At 36.4% G+C, this 11,631-nt stretch overlaps 1 protein-coding gene across 1 annotated transcript in view; it reads left to right on the top strand.

The window, feature by feature from the left end:
- Positions 1–1,447: 1,447 nt before the first annotated feature.
- The window catches only part of SRP54 (signal recognition particle 54), an 11,889-nt gene continuing 1,705 nt past the window's right edge, over positions 1,448–11,631 (top strand). The window contains exons 1-13 of the mRNA XM_026849115.1: positions 1,448–1,555; positions 3,028–3,119; positions 3,699–3,783; positions 4,735–4,839; positions 6,058–6,124; positions 6,204–6,261; positions 6,986–7,136; positions 8,035–8,183; positions 9,557–9,657; positions 9,767–9,853; positions 10,274–10,347; positions 10,593–10,701; positions 11,452–11,622. Coding sequence (XP_026704916.1) covers positions 1,478–1,555; positions 3,028–3,119; positions 3,699–3,783; positions 4,735–4,839; positions 6,058–6,124; positions 6,204–6,261; positions 6,986–7,136; positions 8,035–8,183; positions 9,557–9,657; positions 9,767–9,853; positions 10,274–10,347; positions 10,593–10,701; positions 11,452–11,622 — 1,327 coding nt within the window. The 5' untranslated portion in view covers positions 1,448–1,477. The remainder of the gene's footprint in view (positions 1,556–3,027; positions 3,120–3,698; positions 3,784–4,734; positions 4,840–6,057; positions 6,125–6,203; positions 6,262–6,985; positions 7,137–8,034; positions 8,184–9,556; positions 9,658–9,766; positions 9,854–10,273; positions 10,348–10,592; positions 10,702–11,451; positions 11,623–11,631) is intronic.

Genomic DNA, 11,631 nt, shown 5'->3' with positions numbered 1-11,631 from the left:
AAACCTGTTTGGTGCATTTGTGGAGTGCTGCATCAAAGCTAAAAAGCTCTTCCAGAACTACTGGTACTCTGAACGCAGCATATACACATTTCTGCAATGCAGTCACCACTAATGCCCTTCTGGCTACCATCCAACACAAGTTGGCTACCTGCTAAGACAGCTTATATGTCTTTTTGTCTGTAGTGTGGCTCACAACTTGGATGGGCTATATGTGAAAAGTTTTATTTCTGTACTTGTCATCCCTTCGTAATTCTGGTGGCTTATAAATCCTTAATGTGCTGGAGAAAGCAGTTGACATTAAAATGCTTAAACTCATCCCCTTAGCATAATATTTGCACTATTCTTACTTTAAGGTTGTTTGAAGAAGCTTTTGGAGTTCTGCAGTGGAAACATTTGTTAGGACATAACTTCTTATATTTGGAGATCTAGAGAAACTCCAGAAACTAATTTTAAATATTGTTTTCTTCTCTACTCATTTGAGGGGGGAGTGGGGAAGTTCTGAAAAGTTTGAAAACTCTCAGTTGCTTTGATTTACAGAGGCTCTTGTTTGTTATTGGGAAGTTTGCTTTCAGTTCTGAAAGGAGGAACTCAGATGCGAGACTCTGAATTCAGCTATCAGCAGTGGAGTATTGAAAGTGCTCCGTTTCATTAGTAATTATGGTGTTAGAACTCTTCTGCTCTCTAAACAAATTTTGGTTTGCCCTTTTTTAGACTTTTAGATTGCTGTTCCTGCTATGTGTTCTGAATAGCTTGCCACCTTGTGTAGGATGTGGAGTGGTTTAGTGTGTTGACTAGACTGCATGCCCTTCAGAAACAAACTTTTTATGGTTTCCTAACTATAAGTTACACTATGCTTTAGGCTTGTATGTAAGATTTGCATAGTGAACAAAAATGGTCTGATTTTCCAATAAAGCCATTAAAAATTACAACATGAATTTTGCTTACTAAAATGCAGATATGTTTACAGGGTTACTGAAATGGGAAATTCAATTTGATTTAGTGTAAGGTAGATAAAACAGAACCAATCAATAGTGTTCAATTTTGCTAGCAAAGTATTTTCCTTCTGGCCATACCGTCTTTGGAGGAGTCAGACCTTCTAGGCTATTCTGCTTGGTTTTATTCTGCCATGTAGCATATTGCTGATAAGATTAAAAACAACATTCTTTCTGGAAGTCTATCTGGACTGTTTTTTCATGGTCAATTCAATGCACAAATATTCCAGAGTGTAATGCTTCCTAATTGCAATGTGATATCTCTGTTTTTAAGTAGGCCATCAGGATAGCCTAAAATTAACTTCAGGCCAATATTTCCTAAAAATAAAAAGGTAAAACTTGTGCACTTTCTGGAATGCAAAGCAGATTTCTTAACCCAAAATATACTGAAATAATTAATTTGCAAAGGCACAGCTTCAACTAGTTCTAAATTTAATTTTTAATTGTTTTTCAGATTCTTCTGAGTTGTACTTGAAGCCGCCAAAATGGTTCTAGCAGATCTTGGAAGAAAAATAACTTCAGCATTACGCTCCCTGAGCAATGCTACAATTATCAATGAAGAGGTATGTGGTATGCATATTTGATGGCATTAACATTTAGAAAACAGTTCTGAGAAAGTTTTCAAAGGCTGATGAGAAGCTTGAAGTAGGTTGATGTTATCTTGAGGCTCTTTTCTTATTTCAAGTAAAATTTCTAGCTAGAGGTTTTAACCCCCTGATAGTACTGCCAAAACTTAGAACTGGATTTAGACATGTGCAGTCACCTTGAGCATAGTGGGTCCCATGGTCAAAGTGTCCTTGAGCCTGGTGACTGTGCTTAGGGAGATCAGTATTCTGAGGTAGTGATGCTGGAGGAGGCAATATGTTCCTAAGTTCAGGTGGGAGGTGGGCTGTGAGACTGTGTAGAGTGCTCTGATTTATTTGTGTGCATGCACAGATAGACTATGGAGATGTGTACTAGGCTGTTAGAAACTGAAGTGTGGAAGAACAAATAACTTTCAGTGTGAACTTTGTTGTCTAAAATGTGAGGATAATGTTACGTTCACTGCCTTTATATTCAAGCCAATATAGTGTGTTGTTCTGGAAGCTGTTTGACTTGGTGTAGTCTGTGGTTTTTTTAATTAAGAGTTTAAAATGATGTTTTCTGTTAGTTTTCCATCTTGCTTTTCAGTCCATGTAACTGATGTGATGGTTTAGAAGTGCCTATGAGTAAACAAATTTCTAGAAGCTCTATTCAGGTAGGCAGACAGGTGGCTTAACATAACTAAAAAGTAGGCTCATTGAGGGTTGTAGGGTTGGAACTTGTTCATAGAGGAAAGGTTTTAACAAATTTTCAGCTGGGAGACAACAAATCCTTAACTGAATAAAATGTAACCCAATTAATTTTTTTCAGCAGTAGAAATCTTTTTTCCTGCAAGAGCTCAAGCTGTGCAAATAAGGCCATTTATGCAGGTGTTACTTTCAAAAAAAAAATATTTGTTCAAGACTTTCACTTTGAAAAGTCTTAGAACTACTAAAGTGGGTTCCTAACTGAGGCACTGGTTTGCCTAAAAAAGGCATACCCCAGAGCAGCAGTGCATTTTCTGCTGAAAATGCAGATAGTGGCGTGTCCCTCTTGCACTTAAGGAATACTTTTATTTGCAGAGATTGTGTTGCGTTAAGAGGTTTCTTTTGTGTGTTTGTGTTACAACTGTCTTTAAAGGGTACCCATAGGGAAGTTTAGGAAGCCTTGCTACCATAGGAACTGCTGTTATCCTTAATGCAATAGGGAGTGTTCTGTGTTAACTTTGTTACACTGTGCATATTACAAAGAGGAGGACCCTTCTTTTCCAGTATTACTCTTTCCAATTTAAATTGCATTTATGTAGGAACAAATGTATAGACTTTTTTGTGGCAGTCAAAATAATGGTAGGACTGCATGTGTTTAGTTTGTAAAAGCCTTGTTTATGTATAGGTTTTTGCATTCTTGTTTTGAGTTAATACTGGCCTAGTCAATGCTGTGTATTGCAAAACCATTTTTCTTTTATACTCCAAAGGTTTTAAATGCTATGTTAAAAGAAGTATGTACAGCATTACTGGAAGCTGATGTTAATATTAAACTTGTGAAGCAACTCAGAGAAAATGTCAAGTAAGTGAAATCATCAAAATGCATTTAACTTCTCATGTTTGTAGAAGTTGTAATTGAGGTTACAGAAGAACAACTAACTTCTAACTTTATATGGTTTTCTTAGTCCCTCCGAGTTTACCTTTAGCAGGAAAATACAGTTTGAACTAAATGTCTAGCCAGTTCCATCAAAAGAATCTTTTAGGTTTAGCCAGGTATTGCTGTTAGAGTCTTGTTTTGAAAAAACTGTTGCTGTCGTCAGTTAAGTGGTATAATAAGTTCTTTGTTACTTCCTAGACACCTCATCTTTACATGTTCTGTACTGGATATAAATAGATCTGTGTATATGACCATTACTGTTACCTTGGCTATTTTCAGATGTGTAATTCAAGTAGATGCAAGTCTGAAAGATGCAAGTATTTTAGAAACCTGTTATTGTCCATACAGAAGTAATATCTCCAATGCATGTCTCTTGTTAAATACATCCTATCTGAAAGCTCAAGGAAAATCAGAGTGCTGTTCCAGCTGCAAAGACTTAATTTATTACTGGGTTAAAGTGATGCTTTACGTTATGCTAGTGTTTCATGGTTTTCCTAAATTCAGGTCTGCAATTGATCTTGAAGAAATGGCATCTGGCCTTAACAAAAGAAAAATGATTCAGCATGCTGTCTTTAAGGAACTTGTTAAGGTATGACTTCAAAATTCTGTATTATGTCACTTTTCTTGTACAGCCTGGTCTGTGGAAATAGTACAGTAGCAAGCCAAACTTTAAGGTTATTGTGTGATACCTGCAGTTATGTTTTCTGCTGTAAAGCTTCTTATTATTGCAAACAGTAGTATTCTTCTGATTGAAACTACTTCCTGGGCATCTCTCAGACTAACTTCAATTTAAGCTTCAAGTTCAGATGTTCTTACTCTTCAATTGAAATTGAAAGACAAAATAAGGATGAAGTACTGTTAGCTTCCGGGCTGTCCTTGGTTGTCCCAGAAACACACATTTGCTACTCTAATGAAGATTTGTTCAAACTACTTACGGCTTTGAAAAAGTGTTAACTATCAACCCAGCAATTTGTAGCAATGTTTTTGTTTAATTTGCCTGCTTGGTCAAATCAGCACCTGGGTATCAGTATTCTGTCCTCTTTCCAGTTAACAGTATAGTCTTTTGTTCTTACGTAGTCTGTGCCCACCCATATGATGGCTTTCTGGAATGTATGCACCTTCTACTCTTTCGGGAAGTGAGGCAGCAACCCTGAAAAGTCTTCTGTAGTCTAGGATTCTCACCAGAAGAGGTCCATCTTGAGCAGTGATGGTGGGGTGGAGGTTTATGTTTCTGTGTTGGTTGTTGTACTTGTATGGTATATACAGGCCACCCTGACTTTGGTGCTTGGTGTTAGGAAGATATTAATGCTGTTACTCTTAAATAATTATCATGCAGAACACTACATACTATAGATATCTTGCAAAGGCTGTTGCTGTTCACTGTAAATCAGCAAGCATCTAAGCTAAATTAAGACTAGAATTTGCAAAAATTGGTTTGGTCCATTTAATATAAAACCAGACACCTAGCATGACTCTGACACTGACTGTTCTGTGCTTTTGAAATTCAGTTCTACAACATATGTTATACTTTGTTCTTTAGCTTGTAGATCCTGGAGTCAAAGCATGGACACCTACCAAAGGAAAACAGAATATTATAATGTTTGTTGGTTTGCAAGGAAGTGGTAAGACAACAACCTGTTCAAAGGTAACTTGCACTGAATCTGTTTGCACATTGGGGTTTTTTTGGGGTAAGGTGGTTGTCATTGGACTCCTTTGGTAGGATTTGCTTGTGATCTGTGCTGCTTCTATTAGTAGGAAAGTGCTAACTGATTACAATGTAGGGGTATTTTTGCAGAGAGGTTTCTGAGATGACATGAACATCCGAAGTAATATGGGGGGGGGCAATTTATGGCTTGTAGGACTGACTTCAAGATTTCTTTAAACTCTTGATGAAACAATACTCTATAATGAAATATAGAAAGATTCTTTCTATTTGTCACCTTCTGAGTTTAAGACTAGTACAATGAATTGAACCTATCTCATTCCGTTACCTATTTAGGGGAACCAGTGGAAGTTGGCCTCTGTTACATATCTCAGTTAAGTGTGAGTGGGTGGTGTGGAATTCTTCCAGCCCCAAATTCATCAAGGAAATTTGGATTTGCATTTTTAAGGCTAGAAAAGAATGCTCTGAATTAGTGCTTAACCTATTTATGGTGGTTGTTGGGAGGAAAAATTATCCTGTGGAAAGAGACTGATGCATCTTTGTAGCTTTCTTCAGTTATCTGCTCCTGAGATTTACACATAGGCTGTACTGAATATATCACTTCTCTGGTTTCATAAGGCTTTCCTAGGGCTTCTGTAGGTGAACTATGTTTTGGAAGTTTGTCTTTGGTCAGTGAGTTTACATTGTACCAGTGACACTGAGTGTTACAAGGCAGTAAGGATTCCATCCATTGCTTTAAAATGTGTCCTTGCAATGGAAATACCTTTGTTCCTCTGGAAATTCAGAAACAGAGCTGTACAAGTCGTAGCCACAGTACTTCCATATTAAGTAGTTACTGCTTTGGGTAGTTTCTAAAAGCTAGTCTAATTTGCAGTGTAAACAGTAAACGGATTCCAGGAGTTAGGAAAATGTCAACTGGAATTTGTAGTCATTCCTAGCTCAGGAGACTGAAATTGGAAGCAGAGTCAAGCAGCTGTTTTCATCTTGCCATTAATAATTATTTGTATAACATTTTTCTAAATAACAGGGATGCTAACATTTGATACTTGCACAGTGTTACTAAGTGGTCTCAGTCATAGGAAGGCTGGATTGACTTTGTGTCCCCTGTATGTACTTCAGTGACTTACAAGCTGTTATACAGTGTCATGCTTGCTATTGGGTTTTTGTTGTAACTACTTGTTTTTAAATTTCTCTTCACAGTTAGCATACTTCTATCAGAGGAAGGGTTGGAAGACGTGTTTAATATGTGCAGACACGTACAGAGCAGGTAATAGTCTTTAATGATGTGGTTCTTTAATACTTGCAGATTTTTTTTAAATAGTACCATGACTATACCTGTCTTACAGGTGCTTTTGACCAGTTAAAGCAGAATGCCACAAAAGCAAGAATTCCTTTTTATGGGAGGTAAGCATCTTTCAGAATCAGTTTGGAGAAGATTCAACACCAATGATGTATAGTTCCTTATTTAACACCTCACACTAAGCCCTATTCAGTGTTGTCTAATTGCTTAGATTTAATTGTATTTGCTCTGATCAGATAAAAATTTAGTTCAGTATACTTCTGCCAATAGTATCAGGTAAGGATAGTGTAAGAAGAGATCAGGCATCCAGAGAGAATTCCCTAGAATGTTCTCTCAGTGTATAGCTGTTTATAGGCCTTTACCAGACACATTCAGATTTTCAGGAAGTATCTTTACAGACCAAAGGACATGATTTCTGGACCCTTAATTTTCATTGTCAAATAGGGGCAGCCATGGACCTAAAATGGCTTTTATAAGGCAGTAAGTAACTTCCCCTAAGCTTCACTGGAGGTGTCTAGATGCTCAGTTAAATCTTATTTCAGAGATGGTCTAGTAGAACTTAGTGCAGTCTTCAGCAGGTGAGACAGTCCTTTGTGTTTCGGTTCACTGAATAGTAAGGTCAAATGGTTTAGGAAGGTGTATTTTTAATCAATTCTTGCTTGACATAAGAGCAGGTCCCTCTTGAAATCCAGATAGATTTACTATTAACAAGTTTACAGTCAAGTGATGAAAATTTGAATTAGTTTCTTTGGGACCAAAGAATTGCGTGCATATATATATGTGTGTGTATATATATATATATATATATATATGTTTCTCTTTGATCAGTTATACAGAAATGGATCCTGTAATTATTGCCTCAGAAGGTGTTGAGAAATTTAAGAATGAAAACTTTGAAATAATCATTGTTGATACAAGTGGACGTCACAAACAGGAAGACTCCTTGTTTGAAGAGATGTTACAAGTTGCTAATGCCATAGTGAGTAGTTTCAAGAAATACATTAACTTGTTACAGTAATTTGACTACAATTCATTTATGTTTATCTTAATGTTCTTTGTGGATTTCATGCCTATGGAATGTGTCAACACTTTAACTCCTAGAATATATTAGAAATTACAAATGGATATGAATAAACGAGGGCTGGATGATTAGTGATTGATAATTCTGTGTTAGTTTTAATTCTTGTATCTATAATTCAAGGATGCTCACATGTAACTAGGCTACTGCTCCTGGTTAGCTTTTTCTTTTCAGGACCTCTGCATTGCGAAACTAGATAAGAGAACCAGTCTGATCTAGTTTCCTGTAGCTGTGTGTACTACACTTTCTGTGATTGTCATAATTGCCTTGAAACAGAGAAGATTGGATAACTTTCAACAGTTTTGATATGTAAATGAAGCTGGTGTTTCTTGTATGGGTTTGAAATGTCTTGCTATTTGTTTGATTCTGTGGTCTTGCATGGTAGTATGATACTTCCCACACAACAGCTAATGGCTAACTTGTTTTCAGAGGAGTGGATGGCTTAAAGCTCTTAATGTAAAACCAAATGCAAGATGTTGCTAGTCGTTAACTGCTTGTAGGTACTAATTAGCTTATTGGCTTAGATAATGCGTACAATCACTCAAAACATAAGTAATAACTGTAAACCTACTAAATGTAAACATTTTCTGTTGTAGATAAGTTTTTCACATAGTAATACAGCATCAGAGTTTTCAAATGGTCCTTAGACAGAACTGTTCATAAAACAGTTGTTCTTTTATTTTAAACTGCACAGCCCTTACATACTGTTATTGCAGTAAGTTCTGCTACTGAACATAATGTACAAATACTGTTTAAGAAAGCAGGAAATTATTATTTTGTGTATTTCTCATTTCTCTAGCAACCAGATAACATTGTTTATGTGATGGATGCTTCCATTGGCCAAGCTTGTGAAGCTCAAGCTAAAGCTTTCAAAGATAAAGTAGATGTAGCTTCTGTTATTGTTACTAAGCTTGATGGACATGCAAAAGGAGGTGGAGCTCTTAGTGCGTAAGTATTTTGACATGAGTGTCCAACATCTGGCTATGCATGGACAACCATGAAATGTGTTAGTGTCTCATGGAAACCTGTCCTGGTAAAATATCAGTCACACTGTACAGAATCGGATTTAACGGTTATGTTCTTGCCCTACTTCTGCTGGATGGAATCACCCATTGATATTTAACATCAGTCAGAATCAGATATTATGATGTACTTCCAATGTAGTAGTGTGTGTTGTCACATGTCAGACTTCTGTCTTCTGCGAACAGCATCAAGCAATTATATTTATTGCATCTTGCATATTGGGAGTTTTTATCAAAAATATAAATTTGGACTTAATAGATATGGCTGACCTGAAGAGTTTTGCTTCTTGTTTAACGCCCAAGATTTTTTCCAAAAGGGGAAAAACTCTAGCTAGTTGTATTTGATAGCCTTAAGGCTGTGATGCAAATCAAACTTCTGGATTGCCAGTGTCCAACAACTTGGTAAAAAAAAAAAAAAAATCAGTCTGCAGTCATACTTTTTTGAATTCCCATTCTTGTTGGACTTCCCATGTGCTGTATCTTGACAGACTCTGTTGACTAGGAAATGTTACATTTTATCTTCAGCTTTATGTGATGCCATGTCAGACTAATCTCCAGCTGCATTTCAATGATATAGCTTGCATGGAGCTGAGATGATTTGTCAAAACAGTCAGTTAACCGACACCAACATACTAAATCACTGTCTGACTTTGATCTTAAGTGTTAGAGTTCTTAAACTGCCATATGTATTTTGCTGTTATTTATAGCATAGTGGTAGAAAACTAAAGAGAAAAATGAACATACTGAAAGCTTGTTGCAGTTGTCATGCGTTTGTATGTGTTAAGTCTGCTGTGTTCTATCCTTTTTGCAGACTGGTAGCTGAGTTCATCTAAAACCTAGTGCGAGTGATTGATGAAAAGATTCTGATTTTTCTAATGTCTAAGCGGTTTTCCTTCTGTGTTGAAAATTAGATTACTGTCTGTTGTGGGAGGTACCTTGAAGAAAAAGTAATCAATGCCTGTCTCATCTGGCCTTCCAATATTAGGATAAAACGGAGATAATTTATTTTTCTTCCTTTCCTCTCAAGTTGCTTATTTTTATTGCTGAGTTTAAGAAACTTACGCTGATTTGTTTCAAAGCAGAGTTTGTATTTTACAAAGTACTAATTAGAGCAACATCTTGTCAGCTATTCCCAGCTACCCATCCTAAATGCTGGATGTTTTTGCATTAATAGTTTGAGGAATAAGAAAGATACTTCAGAGAGGATGCATTGTGTTGATGATACCTAGCTGATTGTTAGGTGGTACTAAAGGTGGGTGGGTTTTGAGAGGCCATTTCATAAAATATATTTTACTGCAGAGTTGCTGCCACAAAGAGTCCTATTATTTTTATTGGAACTGGTGAACACATAGATGACTTTGAACCCTTTAAAACACAGCCGTTCATCAGCAAACTTCTTGGTATGTACTGCATACAACTGTACTTAAAAGACACTTTGAATTGGATAATAGGAAGTCAAAGTGTAATTTTTTTAATACTAACATAAGAGCTTTTTTTCCTTCCCCCCAGGTATGGGTGATATTGAAGGACTGATAGATAAAGTAAATGAGTTAAAGTTGGATGATAATGAAGCACTCATAGAAAAGCTCAAACATGGTAAGTTATTCCCAAGGCCTGAATGCATTACCATGACCTAATCATGGCAGGTTCTCTTAGGGATGTTAGACCACTGAATTAGTTTGTTATATGTAGAGACAGGTAATTTGTTTCATGTGCATAGTGAAAAATGGTTATTCTTTCTCTAATAAACATGGCAGGCAAGTAAACTGAGTTATGTTTTTTGAGTGATGTCTGTCAGACTGTAACTGTCTTTTAACTGCAGAATAACTAGCTTAACTCTTAAAAGTGTGTGTCATCTAAAATGGTTTAGCCAGGTTAATGGTGGAGAAGAGGTTCATCTACTTATGCATGCAGTATAGTATTTAACTTGTAAATATAAAGAATAATAATTGAGAAAGGGACAGTAAGACCAAAATGCTAGTGTGACTTTTCTAACTTTTTCTTTTTGTCCTTCAGGTCAATTTACATTAAGAGATATGTATGAACAATTCCAAAACATCATGAAAATGGGACCATTCAGTCAGATCTTGGTTAGTTATCCCCAAAATAATTTTATCAGATTTTCATTTATTGACAAACTTCTGCTGTAAACTTAGAACGCTTCATTGAAACTGGTGCTAGACTCTGTGCTTTATGTTCTTCAAAAAGATTAAATGATTTGCTTACTGTGATACGTAACTACTGAAATAAACATGCTGTCTGTGTTTCTGGCTACTTAGTTAAAGTTAGCTTTGCCTGTTCTGACACAGCTTTTGTTTTCCGTTTTAAAATCAAGGGTATGATCCCTGGCTTTGGAACTGACTTCATGAGTAAAGGCAATGAACAGGAATCAATGGCAAGGCTAAAGAAATTGATGACTATAATGGACAGTATGAATGACCAAGGTAAAACAAACTTCACCCACTATTTCTTTTCTCCATTGTTGAACAAGCTTACTTACAGAGATCTCTTTGGAAACAACTTGGACATAAAGTAGCATGCGTCTACAGGAACAAAATGCTGAGGAGCATTTATCACTCTGAGAAATGGCAAGGAATACATATGTGTTTCAAACTTTCTCAATAAGTCTAAATATTTAGAGAGATAGATATCCTGACAATTGCCTGGTGCTCTGTCTTGTGTACAATAGGTGGGATTTTTTAAGAATTACATTGGAAATTAATGGGGTTTTTTATACTGTTGTAACTGTGCTTCTTAAGTTATTAACACTATAATTGCAGATTTAAGTTACATTCATTGTTAATCTGTCATTTCTGTCTGTCTTTCTACCCACCCTCAAATTTACTTGGTGACATAGCCTGGTCTCTGGGATTCAAGGTGTGTTGTTTCTAATCCACATGCTTTAACCTTGTGCTAAACCTGTTAATACGGCTTAAGACCGAGTATGCTGAGAGCATTATTCAGGCAAGTTTTTCTATCACGGTGATTGACATATGAACATAACAGCTTTCTCATACTATTCCCTAGCACATATAATATCAATTCTATGTAAAATTCTGCAGTCACTTCTAAAGCTAGTTTTTTATTTTCTGACTCAAAACTAAATTCTCAACAATGAGAACAAGTTTTCTACCAGCTATAACAGATTTTGTCAGTAACTGAATGGATTTTTCTTTTCCACACTGTAATTGCAGAACTTGACAGTACAGATGGTGCCAAAGTTTTCAGTAAGCAGCCAGGAAGAATCCAGAGAGTAGCAAGAGGTTCAGGTGTTTCTACCAGAGATGTTCAGGAGCTTTTGACCCAGTACACTAAGTTTGCACAGATGGTGAAAAAGATGGGAGGCATCAAAGGGCTTTTCAAAGGTAAGGGGG

This window comes from Athene cunicularia (genome assembly GCF_003259725.1).
Source record: "Athene cunicularia isolate RWA chromosome 5 unlocalized genomic scaffold, athCun1 chr5_part1, whole genome shotgun sequence".
Lineage (NCBI taxonomy): Eukaryota > Metazoa > Chordata > Aves > Strigiformes > Strigidae > Athene > Athene cunicularia.
This window is presented reverse-complemented; position numbering and strand designations above follow the sequence as displayed.